The sequence below is a fragment of the Rhinoderma darwinii genome, chromosome 1, assembly GCF_050947455.1.
Source record: "Rhinoderma darwinii isolate aRhiDar2 chromosome 1, aRhiDar2.hap1, whole genome shotgun sequence".
Classification (NCBI taxonomy): Eukaryota; Metazoa; Chordata; class Amphibia; order Anura; family Rhinodermatidae; genus Rhinoderma; species Rhinoderma darwinii.
Window position 1 is genome coordinate 238,043,411 of NC_134687.1, and position 21,769 is coordinate 238,065,179.

Sequence of the window (21,769 nt, forward strand, 5' to 3'; positions counted from 1 at the left end):
GACTGACCTCCTCATCATTGTTCACAAGGCAGATTTTGATATTGCTGTCTGTTCCCCAAGAACTCTGGTTTTTCCAAATCAGAACAGAAGGAGGGCTGTGGGCGACCCCAGCATCCACGCTGTATATCTACAAAATATTTTTACAATTTCAATAAAAATAATAATAATAAAAGAAGTTAGCATTCACAAAGCACAAGACCACAATTTCTGTCTAAACAATCAAAGTGTATGTTAGTCTTTGACAAGGAGAAAATAATTACATATGCTTACAATGAGGTAAAAATTAAAAAGTGCAATCAGCATTATCGGATAAATTTTCAGGCACCCTGATCGACAGTTTGCAACCTGATCCCGATTTAAAACTTTACTTCAGTGAACGTTACTCTCCCAGTAATCAGGGCTCCGAGTCAATTTTCGGTGGGGTCGGAGTCGATAAAAATCTACCGACCAACTTCAAAATAAAATTATTATACGTTATTGTATCAATTCATACAATAGTAATGCATATTTACTCTTCTAGAAACATCATCGTATAAATTTGCGATGTTCTATCAATCTGAAGCCCGCATTTATGAAAAAGCAGTGACAACGGGACTATCGCCACTAGAACATTCTAGCGATCAGCTCTCCGTTGTTCTCTCCTAAGTAACGTCACTCTGCTGCTCCAAGACCCCTAGTTAAAGGGGACCTGTTCTACCATTCACTATGCATCGCCGGACATGTAGTGCCGCACAGACCAGAGGGATCTTCTCCACTCGTCGTTGGAACGGGGTTAGGCGAGCATGTATATTTTTATCAGGTACTATGGGGACAGCTGTGGGGGCATTATACTGTGCGAGGGCAGCTATAGGGGCATTATACTGCGTGGAATTGAGTTATGGGGCATTATACTATGTAGAGGCAGCTATGAGGGGGCATTCTACTGTGTGGAAGGCAGTCATGGGGGCATTCTACTGTGTGGAAGGCAGTCATGGGGGGCATTATACTGTGTGGAGGGCACTATGGGGCAATATTATGTGGGGGCAGTGTTGGGGTATATTATACAGCAGGCTTAGGGGATAAATATTAATTAAATGGCGTAGCATGCAAATAGGGGGTGTGGCCTTTATAAATCAGTCAATCTTAATCATGGTTACATGTTCTATTAATCTGGATTTTGATTGTCATAATTGCCCAGCCCTAGGGGTCAGACACCTGAACCCTGCACCGTTAAGCTGCTCTGGCTGTCTCCGGGCATCGGTCGTCCATGCCAGTAGCAGTTGGCTCGGTTCATGGAATAGTGGCAGAGCTGCAGTAAGGCCGCTATGCAATGTACGGGGCCAACTGCTTCATGCTACGTACATTGCATACTGTACCCACAGGCCACCGGAGCAGCTGATCGGTGTGGGGTGCCGGACCCGCACCGATGATATAATGATGACCTATCTGGTGGATTCAGTTGTCCGGTAGTGGACAACCCCTTTAATGCAAGTACTGAGTGCACACTGTTTCTTACAACATTACCAACCAGACATGCATTTATACACAGCAAGAAGACCAACAGTCTTATTATACATGAGCCACTTATGAAGGAGTCTGAGTTGAAGTCAGACAGTGGAGAAAGAGGAATCAGGGTCTTACTGACTCCACAGCCCTGCCAGTAATACATGCTGAATGTGTAAATCCAGAAATCTGTTGCCTTCACTAACTGAAATACCACAGCTTCATTCCTTCACTTTTCTCATTGTGCAGATACTGATGCAGTCGTGTATGTGACGCCCTCCCCTCTGTAGATTGCACGTGTGCGCGCACTTTTCCCCTCGATACACCCTCCTTTGTGTGTCTCAACAGCACAGACAGCCGTTTAAAAGTTATTCAGACTCTACAGCAACATTTAATGAAAACAAACATCGAAAAGCGCACATTCCCTCTAAAGTTGCTGCAATTACCTAGAAAAGAAAGTATGTTTATCAAAAAATGTTTTCTGCTGGATTTAACGTCAATCAATCACAGCTTTAGGCCTCATGCACACGACCGTATTTTTGTCCATCCGTAAATACGGGTCCTTGGTCACACGTATTCGACCCGTATTCCACCCGTATTCACGGGCACGTATTTGGCTGAAAAATTACACTGCAGTAATCGGCAGCCCCTTCTCTCTATCAGTGCAGGATAGAGAGACGGGACAGCCCTTTCCGTAATAACATTAAAAGAAATTCATACTTACCCGGCCGTTGTCTTGGTGACGCGTCCCTCTCTTCACATCCAGTCCGACCTCCCTGGATGACGTGGCAGTCCATGTGACCGCTGCAGCCAGTGATTGGCTGCAGCGGTCACATGGGCTGTAACGTCATCCCAGGCCGGATTGGAGGAAGAAGCAGGGAGTTCTGGGTAAGTATGAACGTCTTTTTTTTAATTTTTTTACAGCTTTATCTATATTGTGATTGGTAGCCACTGTCATTGGTGCTGAAAGAGTTACTGCCGATCGTTTAACTCTTTCAGCACCCTGGACAGTGACTATACACTGACGTCACCTAGCAACACTCCCGTAATTACGGGTGCACACACACGTAGTCACCCGTAATTACGGGAGCCCCATAGACTTCTATGGGCTGCCTGTGCCGTAATTACGGCCTCAAATAGGACATGTTCTATCTTTTTCAACGGCACGAGCACCTTCCCGTAAGCATACGGGGAGGTACCCGTGGCCAATAGAAGTCTATGGGCCCGTAATTACGGGAGTTTTTACGGTCGTGTGCATGGGGCCTAAGAGTTGCATCCAAAATAGGACAAAATGTGAAGTTATATTTATCCACCCAGTTATTTTTTACCTATGTAAGCCTAAGGCCTTATTCACACAGACATGTCAGTTTCGCGCACGCAAAAAACCCGTGGCATCAGCATATGGTGCGCGACTGCGTGATTTTTGCGCAGCCGGCATCATTATGACACTCTGGTTTTATGTTTAAAAACAGAAAAGCACGTGTTTTCATTTATTTAACTACTGTAGCGCGCATCACCCGGAAGTGCTTCTGTGTGCCGAGTGCGATTTGCACGCACCCATTGACCTCAATGGGTGCGTGCTGCGCGAAACACGGCCAAATATAGGACATGTCATGAATTTTACGCAGCGGACATACGCTGCGTGAAAATCACTGACAGTCTGAACGGCCCCATTCATTAACATAGGTCCGTGCAACGCGCGTGAAAATCACACGCGTAGCACGGACGTATAACACGCTCGTGTGAATAAGGCCTTAGTCAAGGATGTTTCTTTGGAATATTTTGGACGTTGGGTTGTGGGAGGCATTGAACTATTCCCCAGGTAGGCATGGATAGTCAAATATACTCATTGGATGCTGCTCGCCACAAAGTTGCTGAGTGAGTCACGTGGATTTTGCAGTTTGACCTACGTCTCCATAGAGAGATACAAGGACTACTCACCTTAACAGACTGGCCTGCTTTTAGCATATACTTTGGTGTGAATTTATATACCATTTCTTCTTGGTCTCCAATGTTCAACTTAAGTCTCCAGCTGCCTAGAGATCGATCCTGAAAGGCAAGTTTAAACATTTATTTATGCACGTGAATACGGTCTGTGTACAAAGCTACAGAACAGGTTTCTGCTTAGCAAGCTCTTTTCACACTGCCACTTTCGATTCCATCAGGTTTCGCATTTTTTTCTCTCTCTACAATAGTGTAGCCTGCCGTGCAATTACAAAAAACAAACCTGACCGACCCGACGTGACAACAGGATTCATTGGGATACATTTCATAATGGATCCGTAAAAGTGGTCATAGTTACGGTAAGAGTGGAAGAAATAAAGCTAATCTCGTAACACCATTGTTCTAATTTCTCTCAATTCAGTCAGGGATACTGGGCCTTATGGACAAAAACTGTAATAACCAGATTGAAGCTTATATTTTGCCACAGCAAATTTGATCAAAAGTGATCGGATTGGTTGCAATAGACAGACATGGTTTCCTAAATGGCTTGAATAACAACAATGGGTCATTTTTCAAAGCCAAAAACTAGAGGCCATTTGGACCAAATGACCTCATGTGATGCATTCATGTATATTTATCATTGGTTTTATTGAATAATAAAGAATATCTACAATCTTGGAAATGCTTCGGTTAGAGGGGGCGACTATGCTGTGTTTAGGCAATATGGCCCCCACTGAGAAGGGGGAGCACCTTTCTTTTTGGGAGACCCACCAGGTCATTGTTCATTTATTTCACTGCTATATAATACTAGATATCCTCCTGAGGTGGCTTGGAGTTTCAGAAGCCAAGCCTACAGTTTTCTTACTTTCGATGAGATCTACAAAAGGGAAGAACAATGCGGTTTAAGTCTAAACAAGCGAACTTTAGATGATCACCTCATCAGAATTATTTTTCAGATGAATATAATTTCCCTCCTGGTCAATCTCCTCCACAGTGATGCTACCGGCTGCAGTAGACTGTTGTGACATATGGAACTTGCTACTACTGCTTCGTTCACCAGCACTGCTTGAAGCATGAGGCTGTCTAACCCAACTAGCAGAAGACTGTATATTGCTGGATTCCAGACTTTCTCCGGCTTCGACTCGTTTTCTTTTATTGCGAGACTGGCGGGTGGTAGCAGAACTGCTACTTGAAGTGGCTCGTGATACTGTGACATGAGACTGCGGGCTTGGTGATAATTTCAGCCTTTAAAATAAAAAGTATTTAAGATAGTTAATGAGGAGAAATTGAAACATTTTCTTCACATCTGAAGGACTAACAAAACCCAGAAAGAAAATAAAAAAATTCTATATACACACACACGCACACGCCTCAATAAATTAGAATATAAAAAAGTTAATTTCAGTAATTCAATTCAAAAAGTGAAACTCATTCTGTAGATTCATTACATACAGTGTGATCTATTTCCAGTATTTTTTTCATAAAATGTTGATGATTATGGTGAACATTTAATGAAAACAAAAAATTTAGTGTCTCAGAAAATTTGAATATTCTATAAGCCCAATTTCAAAAATTATTTTTAATACTGGAATGTTGGCCTACTGAAAAGTATATACAGTATATGTACTTAATACTTGGTCGGAGCTCCTTTTGCATGAATTACTGCATCAATGCGGCGTGGCATGGAGGCGACCAGCCTGTGGCACTGCTGAGGTGTTATGGAAGCCCAGGTTGCTTTGATAGTGGCCTTCAGCTCGTCTGCATTGTTGGGTTTGGTGTCTCATCTTCCTCTTGACAATACCCCATAGATTCTCTATGGGGTTTAGGTCAGGCGGGTTTGCTGGCCAATCAAGCGCAGTTACACTGGGGTTATTAAACCAGGTATTGGTACTTTTGGTAGTGTGGGCAGGTGCCAAGTCCTGCCCACATCTTCTAGCCCCTGCCATCTTAAAGAGGATCAGTCACGTTTATTAATACCCTGTTTCCTAATTAATCTAATAGGGGCTATAATGGCCAAATAAGAGGTTACAGCCTGAGATATGGCTATTTGATGTGATCCCCCTTCCCTCCAGCCTCAGTCTCTCACACTGTGTGAAGCAGTTTCATGCTGATAGGAAAGCGTCAGAGGCTGTGAGGTAGCGCCACCTCAGGAGAATTGCTGCCGACACCCACTTGTCTAGTATAGCCTCATTTGAATAATTAGAAAAAGCTCATCACTTTTAAAATAATAAACGTTTTGTTACAATTGTCACCAGTATTATCAGCGTGAGTGCTTATTAGATTAACTAGGAGATTGGGCATTACTAAACTAGCCCTCTTTAAAGGCATGGTGTTGCCCTAAAAACATGTTTTTTTTTTTAAAAATTAAACATTTAGTGTGTGGGTGATTAAACATTGTTCAAATTTTTTTTTTTTTTTGCACGAGTCCAGGAAATATTATAAATTATTTCTAATTTATACTACTACCCATTTTTGGTCACTAGATTGAGCTGTTCCCAATGTTGCAGCATTGCAACATTGGGTTAAAAGCCCTCGCTCTAGTGAGCTCTCAGCATCCCCCCCTCCTTTATCCTGGCTAGTGCCGGGATAAACGAGGTGTTTGAAAGGTTTAACCTCCTACACTGTGTGTCGCCATTTTTTGAGGTAACCCACAGTGTAGTAGGTTTACATACAGTAGTAAACACACACAAACACGAACATACATAGAAATCTCTTACCTGCTCCTGCCGCCGCGGCTCCCTCCGGCCCGTCCGCTCCCTTTGCTGCCGCTGATCCATGTGCACAAGTCCGGAAGCCGCGACCGGAAGTAGTAATATTACAGTCCGGCCGCGACTTCCGGTCCACAGGAAAATGGCGCCGGACGGCGCCAATTTCGAATAGGACTGTGTGGGAGCGGCGCATGCGCAGTTCCCACACAGACGCCGTACACGGACGTGAATGGGACGGGAGCCGTTCACAGTCCCTATGGGACTGTGGCTGCCGTACTCCATGTCTGTGTGTGTCGTTAATCGACACACACAGAAATGGAACAAAAAATAGCAGCCCCCATAGGGAAGAAAAAGTGTAAAAATAAGAAACAGTAAACCACAAACACACAAATGAATATAAACGTTTTTATTACAGCACTAACATCTTTAACATATAAAAAAATTATTTGCCATGACACTGTTCCTTTAAGCAATAGACATGAGAATTTAAAGTGACTCTCCAGTCAAAAAAAAAAAAAAAGAAAAAAAAAAAATCAGCCAGCACCTGGTATTTAAACGTGTTCCTTAAAGGAACAGTGTCATCACAAATTATTTTTTTATATGTTAAAGATGTTAGTGCTTTATTAAAAACGTTTATATTCATTTGTGTGTTTGTGTTTTACTTTCTTATTTTTACACTTTTTCTTCCCTATGGGGGCTGCCATTTTTTGTTCCATTTCTGTCTGTGTCGATTAACGACACATACAGACATGGAATACGGCAGCCACAGTCCCATAGGGACTGCGAACGGCTCCCGTCCCATTGACTTCAGTGTACGGCGTCTGTGTGGGAACTGCGCATGCGCCGCTCCCACACAGTCAAATTCGAAATTGGCGCCGTCCGGCGCCATTTTCCTGTGGACCGGAAGTCGCGGCCAGACAGTAATACTACTACTTCCGGTCGCGGCTTCCGGATTTGTGCGGACCAGCGGCAGCAGGTAAGAGATTTCAATGTATGTTCGTGTTTGTGTACGTTTACTACTGTATGTAAACCTACTACACTGTGTTAGCTCAAAAAATGGCGACACAGTGTAGGAGGTTACACCGTTCAAACCCCTCGTTTATCCCGGCACTAGCCAGGATAAAGGAGGGGGGGGATGCTGAGAGCTCACTAGAGCGAGGGCTTTTTACCCGATTTTGCAAAGCTGCAATTTTGGGGATAGCTCCATCTAGTGACCAAAAATGGGTAGTATTATAAATTAGAATTAATTTATAATATTTCCTGACTCGTGAAAAAAAAAAAAAAAATTTGAACAATGTTTAATCACCCACACACTAAATGTTTAATTTTTTTTAAAAAAACATGTTTTTCTGGCAACACATTCCCTTTAAACTGTAAAAGATTGTGCCAATTGCGGTTACTACATATTTTCTACATTACAGCCTCAAGTGTCTGCTATCTCCATGACGACATTTTTTTTCTTTTAAGGCCATTAGTGGAGTCAGCTGCATGTTAATTACCTCTCCTTATATAGATATCAGTGGGCAGGTACACACAACTAAGCCCCTCCCAGGCTGAGAAAATGTAAAACTGGCAGCTAGAAACAATGGCATCATTGTAAAATGGTGGTTAGCTTGAGTATATTTCTGATACAGACTCTGAAGTGGCTCAGGACAGTACAGCTCTATTGTTCTGGCCAGCACAGGCTGCGGCCTAGTAGGGTACACCAGGGGATCTCTGGAACGGCAACATTCAAGTAAAGGAAAGTTCGGTGGCTTGTAGAGGTCGTGAACCTGACCTAAAGTAGTCTTTAGTTTTTGACTAAAGTGACCCTTTAACATGCAATTGTACTTTTGTCAGATATCACCGTAAACATTTACAACCATGCATAGTTTATCATCTACAGATGCAGCAGGGAACAGAAAAGGGGGGAAAAAAATAACCACCCACCCGTTTTAAAATGTCCAATTGGCCAACCATAAACTACTTGCTAAAAAAATCCACAAATCCAAATTTCGAAAGACTGTAGAAAACCTCTTGTTTGCACTAAAGCTTTTAAGGCTGGGGCTAGACTTTTTGTTTGTAGTGAGCGAATGCATGAGGCTAGAAAGAATTATCTTCCTATACAAATCGCAGTGAGAAATCGCTGTCTATAGGAATGCATTGGGAAGCTTGACAATCTCTCCAGACAAGTGTGTAGCTCTGAAATCTACGCATGAAGTGATTAAAAATAAAAAAATCGCTAGCAAATCTCTTTACTGGAGCAATTTTGAATAGATTTTAAAGCTACTCCATGCAGTAGGAGAATTGGCTCTATACTTCTGCTTTTCTACAGACAGCGATAATTAAAAGTGTAGGTCTAGACCCAGCCGAAGACCATATTATGAAGGCTTTGCGATTCCCAACATCAGAGATATAGTCTGAGACGTGAGATGCTCTTCCATCTATACGCACAAGCAAGAGGCGCTATGGACGCAGCACATAGCCACTATAACGCAGCATGGAAAAGCTTATCCCCTTAACTCCTTCCCGCTCCTGGACGTACTATTAGGTAATGGTAACCATAGCGTTCGCACTCCATGACCTAATAGTACGTCTCGGGAGTAACGGCCATTTCGGCCGTTCTCCCGACACATGCAGGAGCTGTGACAGCTGCTGTCTCGTACAGCAGCTGCCGCAGCTCCTACAGCGGGGACCGATCGCTGTGTCCCTGCTGATTAACCCCTGAAAAGCAGTGTTCAATAGCGATCACGGCTTTTTAGGGGTTAAGCTACAATTGCCAGCCTGCTACACGATAGCGGCCGGCGATGGTGACTATGTAAACCGGACACCAAACAATGGCGTCCGGCTATACCATCGACGGAAGCCTAGTGGGTCCTGACAACGTCTATGCTTGCGGTCAGTGAGTAGCTGACAGTTCTAATACACTGCACTACGCATGTAGTTTAGTGTATTAGAATAGCGATCAGGGACTCCTGCCCTCAAGTCCCCTAGTGGGACAAAGTAATAATGTAAAAAAAAAAGTAAAAAAAAAGATGTGTAAAAATAAGAAAATAAAAGATTTAAAAGTAATAAAAAGTAAAAATCCCCCCTTTTCCCTTATCAGTCATTTATTATTAATAAAAATATATAAACAATCAAACAAACTATACATAATTGGCATCGCCGCGTCCGTAACGGCCTGAAATACAAAATGATGTCTTTATTTATCCCGCACGGTGAACGCTGTAAAAAAAATTAATAATAAACCGTACCAGAATCACAATTCTTTGGTCACTTCACTTCCCAAAAAATTGAATAAAAAGAGATCAAAAAGTCGCATGTACCTAAAAATGGTCCTGATCGAAACTACAGTTCGTTACGCAAAAAATAAGTCCTCGCACGGCTTTATTGATGGAAAAATAAAAAAGTTCTGGCGCTTAGAATAAGGGAACACAAAAAGTGAATGATTGTTTACAAAACGTATTTTATTGTGCAAACGCCATAAGACATAAAAAAAAACTATAAACATCTGGTATCGCCGTAATCGTATCGCCCCGCAGAATAAAGTGAATGTGTCATTTATAGCGCACGGTGAACGCTGTAAAAAAAATAGAATAAAAAAACAATAGTAGAATTGCTGTTTTTTAGTCACCACGCCACCTAAAAATAGAATAAAAACTGATCAAAAAGCCACATGCACCCCATGAAAACTACAATGGATTCCTCAAGGGGTCTAGTTTCCAAAATGGGGTCACTTTTGGGGGTTTTCCACTGTTTTGGCACCACAAGACCTCTTCAAACCGGACATGGTGCCTAATAAAAAAGAGGGCTCAAAATCCACTAGGTGATCCTTTGCTTCGGAGGCCGATGCTTCAGTCCATTACCGCACTAGGGCCACATGTGGGATATTTCTCAAAACTGCAGAATCTGGGCAATAAGTATTAAGTTGCGTTTCTCTGGTAAATCCTTTTGTGTTATAAAAAAAATGGTATAAAAAGGATTTTCTGACAAAATAAAAAAAAAATGTAAACTTCACCTCTACTTTGCTCTAAATTCTTGTGAAACACCTAAAGGGTTAATAAACTTTCTAAATGCTGTTGTGAATACTTTGAGGGGTCTAGTTTCTAAAATGGGGTGTTTCATAGGGGTTTCTAATATATAGGTCCATCAAAGCAACTTCAGAACTGAACTGGAACCCACCCCGAGATGACCCCAGTTTTGACCGTTTGTATAAACGGAGACCCCTATTAGACCGTTCCAGTGCCCGGTTTTCCCAAGCATACACCCCCGAGAAGTGTATTTCTATTGATGAGTCCTTGGTACATTTTAAAGGGAGGCTTGAATTCCGCGAGTACCTGCCAGGTAAGAGGGCAAGGTATGGCGTGAAGACGTATAAGCTGTGCGAGAGTGCATCAGGGTATACCTACAGGTTTAGGATGTATGAAGGGAAGGACACCAGTATTCAGCCCCCAGAATGCCCCCCCCTTACTGGGAGTTAATGCAAAAATTGTGTGTGAATTGGTGCTGCTGGCCCAGGGTTATCACCTCTACCTGGATAATTTTTATACCAACGTTTCACTCTTCAACTGCTTCGCTTCCAGAAGTACTGTGGCATGCAGCACTGCTAGAAGAAATATGAGAGGCCTCCCTAAGACTCTGCTTGGGCAAACACTCAGAAGGGGTGAGAGCAGGGCACAATCTAGCAGCAACATATTGTGTGTCACGTACAAGACAAGATGCCACACCAGTACCCATGTACCAGTACGAGGTACCAGTACAGAGACCCCCAAACCAGACTGCATCCTGGACTACAATAGGTACATGGGATGGGTGGACTTGTCAGATCAAGCCCTGAAGCCCTACAGCGCCATGCGGTGTGGTATAAGAAGCTAGCCGGGCACATCATACAGATGGCATTGTACAATGCGTACGTGCTACATCGATGTGCAGGCCAGAGGGGAACTTTCCTGGAATTTCAAGAGGTGGCTATCAAGAACCTAATCTTTAGGGACCAAGAAGGGGGCACCCAGTACTTCTGGAAGCGAGGCCACACGCATCGTACCAGGGCAACACTTTCCAGGAGAAGTTCCCCAAACTGGCAAGAAAGGAAAAAGTCAAAAGAGGTGCAAAGTCTGCTATAAGAGGGGGTAAGGGAGGACACAATATATCAATGTGACACGTGTCCCGAAAAACTAAGGCTCCGTATGAAAGAGTGCTTCAAAATGTATCATACATCACTTGCTTTTTAATCTACCCCAGTTTTACTTACCCTGATCATTCCGCACAGCTTATCCCCCCTCGTCTTTCCCCTCTGAGCCCTGCTGTGTGTCCAGGCAGCTGATAACAGCCACATGTAGGGTCTTGCCATACCCGGGAGAACCCACATTACAGTTTATGGGGTGTATGTCTCCAGTCAAAATGCTCACTACACCTCTAGATGAATGCCTTAAGGGTGTCGTTTTTAAAACGGGGTCACTTCTTGGGGGTTTCAACTGTACTGGTACCTCAGGGGCTTCTGCATACATGACTTCGCACCAAAAAATCCCCAGTAGGCCAAATGGTGGTCCTTTCCTTCTGAGCCCTCCCATGGACCCAAACGGCAGTCTATCACCACAAATGGGGTACTGCCGCACTCAGGACAAATTGGGCAACAAAATGGGGTATTTTGTTCCCTGTGAAAATAGGAAATTTTGATCACAAATGACATCTTATTGGAAAAAAATTTCATTTTTTTAATTTCACAGCCCAATTAAAATAGGTTCTGTGAAAAAACTGTGCGGTCAAAATGGTAAAAACAACCAAAAATGAATTCCTTGAGGGGTGTAGTTTCCAAAATGGGGTCACTATTGGGGGATTCCTACTGTTTTGGCACCTCAACACCTCTTCAAACCTGGCATGCTGCCTAAAATATATTCTAATAAAAAAAGAAGCCCAAAAATGTACTAGGTGCTCCTTTGCTTCTGGGGCTTGTGTTTTAGTCCACGAGCGCAGCAGAGCCACATGTGGGACATTTCTAAAAACTGCAGAATCTGGACAATACATATTTAGTAGTATTTTTCTGTGTTACAGAAAAAAATTGAATACAATTGAAATTCAGCAAGAAAAGTGAAATTTGCAAATTTCACCTCCACTTTCCTTTAATTCCTGTGAAATGCCTGAAGGGTTAAAAAACTTTCCAAATGCTGTTTTGAATACTTTGAGGGGTCTAGTTTTTAAAATTGTGTTTTGTGGGGGTGTCTAATACATAGGCCCCACAAAGCCACTTCTGAAGAGGTACCTTAAAAAAAGGCTTTTGAAATTTTCTTAAAAAAAAGAGAAATTGCTGTTTATGTTCTAAGCCTTGTAACGTCCAAGAAAAATAAAAGAATGTTCAAAAAACGATGCCAATCTAAAGTAGACATATGGGAAATGTGAACTAGTAACTATTTTGGGTGGTATAACCGTCTGTTTTACAAGCAGATGCATTTCAATTCTGAAAAATTTTATTTTTTCTAAATTTTGCAATTTTTCACCAATAAACACTGAATATATCGACCAAATTGAACCACGAACATGAAGCCCAATGTGTCACGAGAAAACCATCTCCGAATCGCTTGGATAGGTTTAAGCATTCCGACGTTATTACCACAAAGTGAAATATGTCAGATTTTAAAAATGGGCTCTGAGCCTGAAGGCCCAAACTAGGCTGCGTCCTTAAGGGGTTAAAGAGGCTCTGTCACCACATTCTCAAATCCCTATCTCCTATTGCATGTGATCGGCGCTGCAATGTAGAGAACAGTAACGTTTTTTGTTTTTTTTTAAACGTTCATTTTTGGCCAAGTTATGAGCTATATATATATATATATATACACAAATGAGCTTTGAAATGGACAACTGGGCGTGTCTTTTTCCGTATGTCCAACTGGGCGTGTATTGTGTTTTTAACTGGGCGTATTTACTTGTTTTACTAACTGGGCGTTGTGAATAGAAGTGTATGATGCTGACGCACCAGTGACCAGTCAGCATCATGCACTCCTCTCCATTCATTTACACAGCACATAGTGTTCTTACTAGAACGATGTGCAGCCACATAAACAAGTGTCCTGATAATGAATACAAATGACCTCCAGCCTGGACATCATGTGTATTCAGAATCCTGACACTTCTGAATCTTTTCTGTGAGATTTCCTGTGAAATCTCGTTTACCTCGTAATCTCGCAAGATTACGCGTGGCTTGCTGGAAATCTCACAGAAAAGAGTCAGAAGGGTCAGGATTCTGAATACACATGACGTCCAGGCTGGATTTCATGTGTATTCATTATCAGGACACTTGTGTATGTGGCTGCACATCGTTCTAGTAAGAACACTATGTGCGGTGTAAATGAATAGAGGAGTGCATGATGCCGATTGGTCACTGATTCGTCAGCATCATACACTTCTATTCACAACGCCCAGTTAAAAACACAATACACGCCCAGTTGGACATACGAAAAAAACACGCCCAGTTGTCCATTTCAAACCTCATTTATATATATATATATATATATATATATATATATATATATAAAATAGCTCATAACTTGGCCAAAAATGAACGTTTTTAAAAAAAACGCTACGGTTATCTACATTGCAGCGCCGAGAATCTGGTGACAGAGCCTCTTTAATGACCAGGCCATTTTGCGCGTTAATGACAAAGAGTCGTAACTTTTTTTTTATTCCGTCGACATAGCCGTATAAGGGCTTGTTTTTTGCGGGACGAGTTGTATTTTGTAATTGTACCATTTTTAGATGCTTATAATATATTGATTAACTTTTATTAACTTTATTTTAGGAGAGAATTTAAAATAAGCAGCTATTCCAGCATTAATTTTCATGTTATAAAATTTACGCCGTTTACTATGCAGCGCAAATAACATGTTAACTTTATTCTATGGGTCGGCACGATTACGGGGATACCAAATATGTAAAGGTTTTATATGTTTTCCTACGTTTGCACAATAAAAACCCTCATTCCAAGAGACGTAATTTTTTTGTCAATGTGGCCGTATGTGGACTTGATTTTTGCGGGCCAATGTGTACTTTTCATTAGTACTATTTTGGGGTACATAGGACTTATAGATTAACTTTTATTTAATTTTTTTTGGCTGGGGAAGAAATGGGAGAAGAGAGAATTTAGCCGGTTTTTTGCTTTTTTTTTTGGACGCCGTTCATCCGGCGGTTTAATTAATGTGTTCATTTTATTAGTCAAGTTGTTACGATCGCGGGGATACCATATATGTGTGTGTGTGATTTGTTTTGCCACTTTTACTTAATAAAACCACTTTTTGGGCAAAAATAAGCAGTTTTATTTGATTTTGACTGTAAATTATTTTTATTTTTTTTCAAACTTTATTTAACTGCTTTACATTTTATTTTTTTCTAGTCCCACCAGGGGACTTCACTATGCGATCTGCTGATCGCATATATAATGATTTAGTATACTTAGTATAACAAAGCATTATTGCCTGTCAGTGTAAGGCCTCATGCACACGACCGTATTTTTGTCCACCCGTAAATACGGGTCCTTGGTCACACGTATTCGACCCGTATTGCACCAGTCTTTACGGACCCGTGCCCGTAAATACGGGTCCGGTGTCACCCGGGCACGTTTTTGGCTGCAAAATTACACTGCAGTAATCGGCAGCCCCTTCTCTCTATCAGTGCAGGATAGAGAGAAGGGACAGCCCTTTCTGTAATAAAAAGTAAAAGAAATTCATACTTACCCGGCCGTTGTCTTGGTGACGAGTCCCTCTCTTGACATCCAGTCCGACCTCCCTGGATGACGCGGCAGTCCATGTGACCGCTGCAACCAGTGATTGGCCTGTGATTGGCTGCTCGGTCACATGGGCTGTAACGTCATCCCAGGAGGCCTGACTGGAAGAAGAAGCAGGGAGTTCTGGGTAAGTATGAACATTTTTTTTTTTTTTTACAGGTTGATCTATATTGTGATTGGTAGCCACTGTCCCGGGTGCTGAAACCGTTACTGCCGATCGTTTAACTCTTTCAGCACCCTGGACAGTGACTATCCCCTGACGTCGCCTAGCAACGCTTCCGTAATTACGGGTGCACACACGTAGTCACCCGTAATTACGGGAGCCCCATAGACTTCTATGGGCTGCCCGTGCCGTAATTACGGCCTGAAATAGGACATGTTCTATCTTTTTTAACGACACGGGCACCTTCCCGTAAGCATACGGGGAGGTACCCGTGGCCAATAGAAGTCTATGGGCCCGTAATTACGGGAGTTTTTACAGTAGTGCATGGGGCCTTAGGGTATGTTCACATGTCAGCCTCCGTTACGGCTGAAATTACGGAGCTGTTTTCAGTAGAAAACAGCTCCGGAATTTCAGACGAAATGGCAAGTGCAGGCGCTTTTCGCTGCGTCCATTACGGACGTAATTGGAGCTGTTTTTCCATAGAGTCAAGGGAAAGCGGCTCCAATTAAGTCTCAAGTAGTGACAGGCACTTCTTTGACGCGGGCGTCTATTTTACGCGCCGTCTTTGGAGCCGTATTTTCGGACGTAATTCGGGGCTAAAACGCCCGAATTACGTCCTTAAATAGGGTGTCTGAACCCAGCCTTAAACTAACAGGCATTTGCTGATGGCAGACCTGGGGGTCTTTGTTAGGCCCCCGGCTGCCATGGAAACCAGACTGCGACCCGCGATTTCTTTGCGGGGGCGCCGATGGGGTGACAGAGGGAGCTCCCTCCCTCCGTCAAAAACATTAGATGTCACTGTCGCTATTGACAGCGGCATTTAATGGGTTAAACTGCCGGTATCGGAGCGCGCTTCGATTCCGGCAGTTGCAGCAGGTGCCAGGATGTGTATAACAGCCGTGCTCCTGCCGCTGATCGCGTGGGTACAGTGACCGCGCCATCACAGGACGGATATATCCGTCCTCCTGCGCGAACTAGCAGCTGCAGAGGACGGATATATCCGTCCTTCGGCGTAACAGGTTAAGTGCATCAGCAAGTGTTTACATGTGATTATACCAAAGCATGATCTGCATATCATAAAAACACACGTCACTAAAGCACACTACGTATTCGTAAGTGGCACAATGGTTTTTTTCTTTCCACTGCAGCATTTGTTGGAAACTGTCAAACCCATTTAAGTAATTTGACTGCAATTTAAGATGCAGATTTGTGCGCTGACAACGTTTCTTTACCTCTCCTCTTCTCCTTCCAACAACTTGCGGTATGCACTTATCTCCATATCCAGGGCATATTTAACATCTAGCAATTCTTGATATTCTGTCAGCTGTCTCTGTATATGGTCTCTCATGGCTGCCAGTTCTTTTTCTTTGTGGTCCAGTAGTTTGCGGTATTTGTCACGTTCACTGGATAGAACCTCCTCTAACTCACGGACACGATCCTCTGATGCATTTAACTGAAAAGCAAAAACAAAAGTAAACAATTTTAACACCTTAAAGGAAAGGTGTCACGAATTTTTTTTTTTTTAGATGTTTTTGATTTTAGTATGTTATTAAAATGTTTTTTTTTACTTTTACTTCTGTATGGGGGCTGCCATTAACGACACATACAGAGATGGAATACGGCACATACATCCCCATAGTGAATGCGAACAGGAGCCGTTCCATTCACTATAGTGTACACAGTCTGTGTGAGAACGGCGCATGCGCCGCTCCCACATAGTCCAAATGGAAGGTCTTCGGCAGTGCGACATCCGGCGACATTTTCATGTGTAGCGGAAGCCGCGGCCGGACAGTAAGAGGACTACTTCCGGTCGCGGCTTCCATTCATATGTTCTGAAGAAAGGTCTAGGAGCGGAGGCAGCAGCAGGAGCAGGTAAGTCAAGTTTGTGTATGTTCGTGTAATAACCACTGTATCTAATCCTCCTACACGGTGCATTTGCTAAAAAAATGGCGGCACAGTGTAGGAGGTTTGAACATTCGATCCCCTCCTTTCTTCTGGCACTAGCCAGGATAAAAGTGGGGGCATTGTTTGAGCACACTAGAGCGAGTGTGTCTTCTCCAATTTTGCAGCATAAAGCAATGAGGTTGCTTTACCACATGCCAATGCTGCAATTTTGGGAATTGCTCCCTCTAGTGACCAGCACATGGAAATGTTATAAATTAGAATCTAATTTATAATATTTCCTGACTTGTGAAAAAATTATAACAATGTGTAATCATTTATATACCGTACTAACTGTTTAACTAAAAAAAATAAACATTTCTAGCGACACATTCCCTTTAATGCACCTTGACGTGCACTTGCGTCAAGTTGCAGAGGGAGAAATCTAGAGCGCGCTCCATACCCTGCAGGACACCCGGGAATAGACCTGGAATGCTGATCGCGCTGTTCCTGGCCGTTTAACCCCTCAAATGCTGTGGTCAATCGCGACCGCAGCATCTGAGGAGTTAGAGAGGGGGTGCCCCCCTCAGACAGCTCATCGGCAGCCCCATAGCGGGTCGCCAATGGTTGTCATGGCAGCCCAGGGGCCTAATGAAGGCCCCCAGGTCTGCCTTCACTCTGCCTCTGGTAAGCCTTGCCTGTGGCTTTACAGATGCCTGTAAAAATGCCGATATACTGTATTGTACCAGCGATAGCTGTTTCAAGTCCCCTAGGGGGACTAATAGAATGTGTAAAAAAATCAAAAGTTAAACAAAGTTTTTAGTAGTGAGATTTTTAAAAATAAATTAAAAAAAATTGAGGTAAAAAACAAAACCTTTTCCCATTTAAAGAGGCTCTGTCACCACATTATAAGTGGCCTATATTGTACATTATGTGATCGGCGATGTAATGTAGATTACAGCAGTGTTTTTTATTTAGAAAAACAATAATTTTTGACGGAGTTACGACCTATATTCGCTTTATGCTAATGTGTTTCTCAATGGCCAAGTGGGTGTGTTTTACTATATGACCAAGTGGGCGTTGTGGAGAGGAGTGTATGACGCTGACCAATCAGCGTCATACACTTCTCTCCATTGATTTACACAGCACATAGCGATATAGCTATATCGCTATGTGCAGCCACATACACAAAAACAGTGTCCTGACAGTGAATATACATTACCTCCAGCCAGGATGTGATGTATATTCAGAATCCTGACACTTCGCTAACACAATACCGACACTACAGCACAGCAAGCGTAATCTTGCGGGATTACGCTGTAAACTGTCATTTAAAACGAGATTACGCTTGCTGTGATGTCGGGATTGTGTTAGCGAAGTGTCAGGATTCTGAATATACATCACGTCCTGGCTGAAGGTAATGTATATTCATTGTCAGGACACTGCTGTAACGTTAGTGTGTGTATGTGGCTGCACATAGAGATATAGCTATATCGCTATGTGTAGAGTAAATGAATTGAGAGAAGTGTATGACGCTGATTGGTCAGCGTCATGCACTTCTCTCCACAACGCCCACTTGGTCAAAAAGTAAAACACGCCCAGTTATCCATTAAGAAACTGATTAGCATAAAGCTAAAATAGGTCATAACTCCGTCCAAAATGATCGTTTTTCTAAATAAAAAACACTGCTGTAATCTACATTACAGCGCCGATCACATCATGTACAAGATAGGGCACTTATAATGTGGTGACAGAGCCTCTTTAAGTAATGTAACATTTTTTAAAAAAAAACAAACAAAGTTGGTATCGCTGCGTCAGTAAAAGTTTTAAAAAGATAAAAATATATAAAAAATGCCAGAATCGCTGTTTTTTTGTCAACTTAGTAGCGATTAAAAAAAAAAAAGTGAACAAAAAGCCAAACCAAAAAATGGTACCAATAAAACCACAGCTTGTGCGGCAAAAAATAAGCCCTCACACCACTCAATTCAAGGAAAAAAAATTCAAAAGAAATAAATAAAAAATATTATGGCTTTCAGAATATGGAAAAAAAATTTTTTTTCTTCTAACAAATCGTTTATTTGTAAAAGGAGTAAACATTTAAAAAAAACAAAAACAAAACACTAACACTATGGTATCGCCGTAATCGTATTGACCAGTACAACTAAATTTGCAGTTTTTACCGCACGGTGAAAGACATAAAAAACGAAACCCAAAAGAAAACTGAGGAATCGCAGTTTTTTCCAATTCCACACAACTTGGATCTTTTTTTCTGTTTCCCAGTACATTATATGGTACTTTAAACGGTGCCAGTAGAAACTACAACTCCTCCCGCAAACAATAAGCCCTCACACCACTCCATTGACAGAAAAAAAAGTTATGGCTTATAGAAGGCAGGGAGTGTAAAACGGAGGGGGGGGGAGAGAGAGAGAGAGGAAGGAGAGTTAAACGGGTTTTCCAGCCAGTAAAAATTAGGGTCGGGGTGGGTCCCGGGAAGAGGCCGCAACACTCGTGCGAGCACTACTTCCCCTTCATTTCTTCTTGCACGCTGTGAATAGTCGACACAGATGTAGCGGCGATTCACAGGTATCGGAGCCGCCTTCTGCTATTCCCTTCAATGGGAGAAAGGGCTGCAATATTGTGAATCCGCTAAATGCGTGTCGACAACTCACAGTGTGCAAGAAGAAATGAAGGGGAAGCAGTGCTCATATGAGCGCTGCACCCCCTTTAAAACAGCTGATCGGCCGGGGTCCCGGGAGTCGGACCCATCAGCTATTGATGTGGTCTATCCTGAGGATAGTCCAATTTTTACAGGCTGGAAAAAACCCTTTAACAAAAAAAACAAAACATGTTTTGCTGGCAACACATTCCCTTTAAACAATTAGTGTATAGGTGATTAAACATTGTTCTAATTTTATTTATTTTTTTCACGAGTCAGGAAATATTATAAATTGGATTCTAATTTATAATATTTCCCATTGCTGGTCCCTAGATGGAGCCATTCCCAAAATTGCAGCATTGCATGTGGTAAAGCAACCACATTGCTTTATGCTGCAAAATTGGGTAAAAAGCCCTCGCTCTAGTGAGCTCTCAGAATCCCCCCCTCCTTTATCCTGGCTAGTGCCGGGAGAAACGAGGGGTTTGAACGGTCTAACCTCCTACACTGTGTGTCGCCATTTTTTGAGCTAACACAGTGTAGAAGGTTTACATACAGTAGTAAACACACACACTGAAACACAAACATACATAGAAATCTCTTACCTGCTCCTGCCGCCGCGGCTCCCTCCGGCCCGTCCGCTCCGTCTGCTGCCGCTGGTCCAAGTGCACAAGTCCGGAAGCCGCGAGCGGAAGTAGTAATCTTACTGTCCGGCCGCGACTTCCGGTCCACAGGAAAATGGCGCCGGACGGCGCGCATTTCAAATTGGACTGTGTGGGAGCGGCGCATGCGCCGTTCCCACACAGACGGCGTACATTGAAGTGGATGGAACGGGCCCCGTTCGCAGTCCCTATGGGACTGTGGCTGCCGTATTCCATGTCTGTATGTGTCGTTAATCGACACATACAGAAATGGAAAAAAAAATGGCAGCCCCCATAGGGAAGAAAAAGTGTAAAAATAAGAAAAAGTAACACACAAACACACAAATTAATCCAAACGTTTTTAATAAAGCACTAACATCTTTAACATATTAAAAAAAAATTTGTGGTGACACTGTTCCTTTAAGGTCCAGTTCAGTTTTTTTGGCTCCGATTTTGATGCAGAAACAGAGTCTGAATCAGCGCCAAAAACGCCTTCCATTGATTTCAGTGGGAGACAGAGGTGTCTTTATCCCCCGAGCGTCTTTTAGCCGCTCATGGGGAAAAAAAGCTGCATGTCCATTTATGCCGCGGTACTGCCTCTGACCTCCCATTGAATTCAATGGGAGGCAGAAAAGGAGTATTTTGCCCGCAGTCCTCAATGGCTGCAGGGGAAAAATGCCCAAAAAAAAGTGCAGGCAGGTCAAAATCCGCCTCAAAATTCTTGCAGGAGTTTTGAAGCAGATTTATTTGAACTACGCCTAACACTTCCCGCCTCATTTTATTTGTTTTGCCATTTTCACTTGTTTTTTCCTCCCCATCTTTCAAAAGCCGTAACTTATTTTTCCGTCGATATAGCTGTACGTGGGATTATTTTTGGGGGACGAGTTGTAGATTTTTACGGCACAATTATTGTACCATATAATGTAGTGAAACGGGAAAAAAAATTGTAGGGCGGTGAAAAAAATAAATAAATAAAAGAAAAAAGATTCTTCCATTTATTATTTTATTTGGGGGGGGGGGGGGAGGGTTGTTTCTATGGCATTCATCTTTCGGTAAAAATGACATGTTAACTTTATTCTGCGGGTCAATGCCATAACGGTAATACAAAATTTATAGTTTTATTTTATATTTTACAAGGAAAAAAAACGGATTGTTAAAAATAAAATTTGCGTTTTTGTCGTCATATTCTGAGAGCAATAGCTTTTTTTCCGTCGATTGAGCGGTGTGAGGGCTGATTTTTTGCGGGGCGAGATGTAGTTATTATTGGTACCAATACATGAGACGTTTTATTCCCATTTTGTGTGAGATGAAGTAACCAAAAAACAGCGGTTCTGGCGGTTTAATTTCTTTATGGTGTTCACCATGCTGGATAAATAATGTTATATTGTGAGGGTATGTTCACACGCTGAGTCAATAAAGTCTCAAAATACGGAGCGGTTTTCAAGAGAAAACAGCTCCTGATCTTCAGACGCTTTTTGTGCCACTCGCGATTTTCGCTGCTTTATTTTTTCGGCCGTTTTGGAGCTTTTTTCAATAGAGTCTATG

At 42.5% G+C, this 21,769-nt stretch overlaps 1 protein-coding gene across 1 annotated transcript in view; it reads right to left on the reverse strand.

The window, feature by feature from the left end:
- LMNB2 (lamin B2) overlaps window positions 1-21,769 on the reverse strand; it is a 62,233-nt gene that overhangs the window by 10,587 nt on the left and 29,877 nt on the right. Inside the window, exons 7-10 of the mRNA XM_075862984.1 lie at window positions 16,282-16,502; window positions 4,362-4,671; window positions 3,424-3,531; window positions 8-127 (exon numbers count right to left, since the gene is read on the reverse strand). Coding sequence (XP_075719099.1) covers window positions 8-127; window positions 3,424-3,531; window positions 4,362-4,671; window positions 16,282-16,502 — 759 coding nt within the window. The remainder of the gene's footprint in view (window positions 1-7; window positions 128-3,423; window positions 3,532-4,361; window positions 4,672-16,281; window positions 16,503-21,769) is intronic.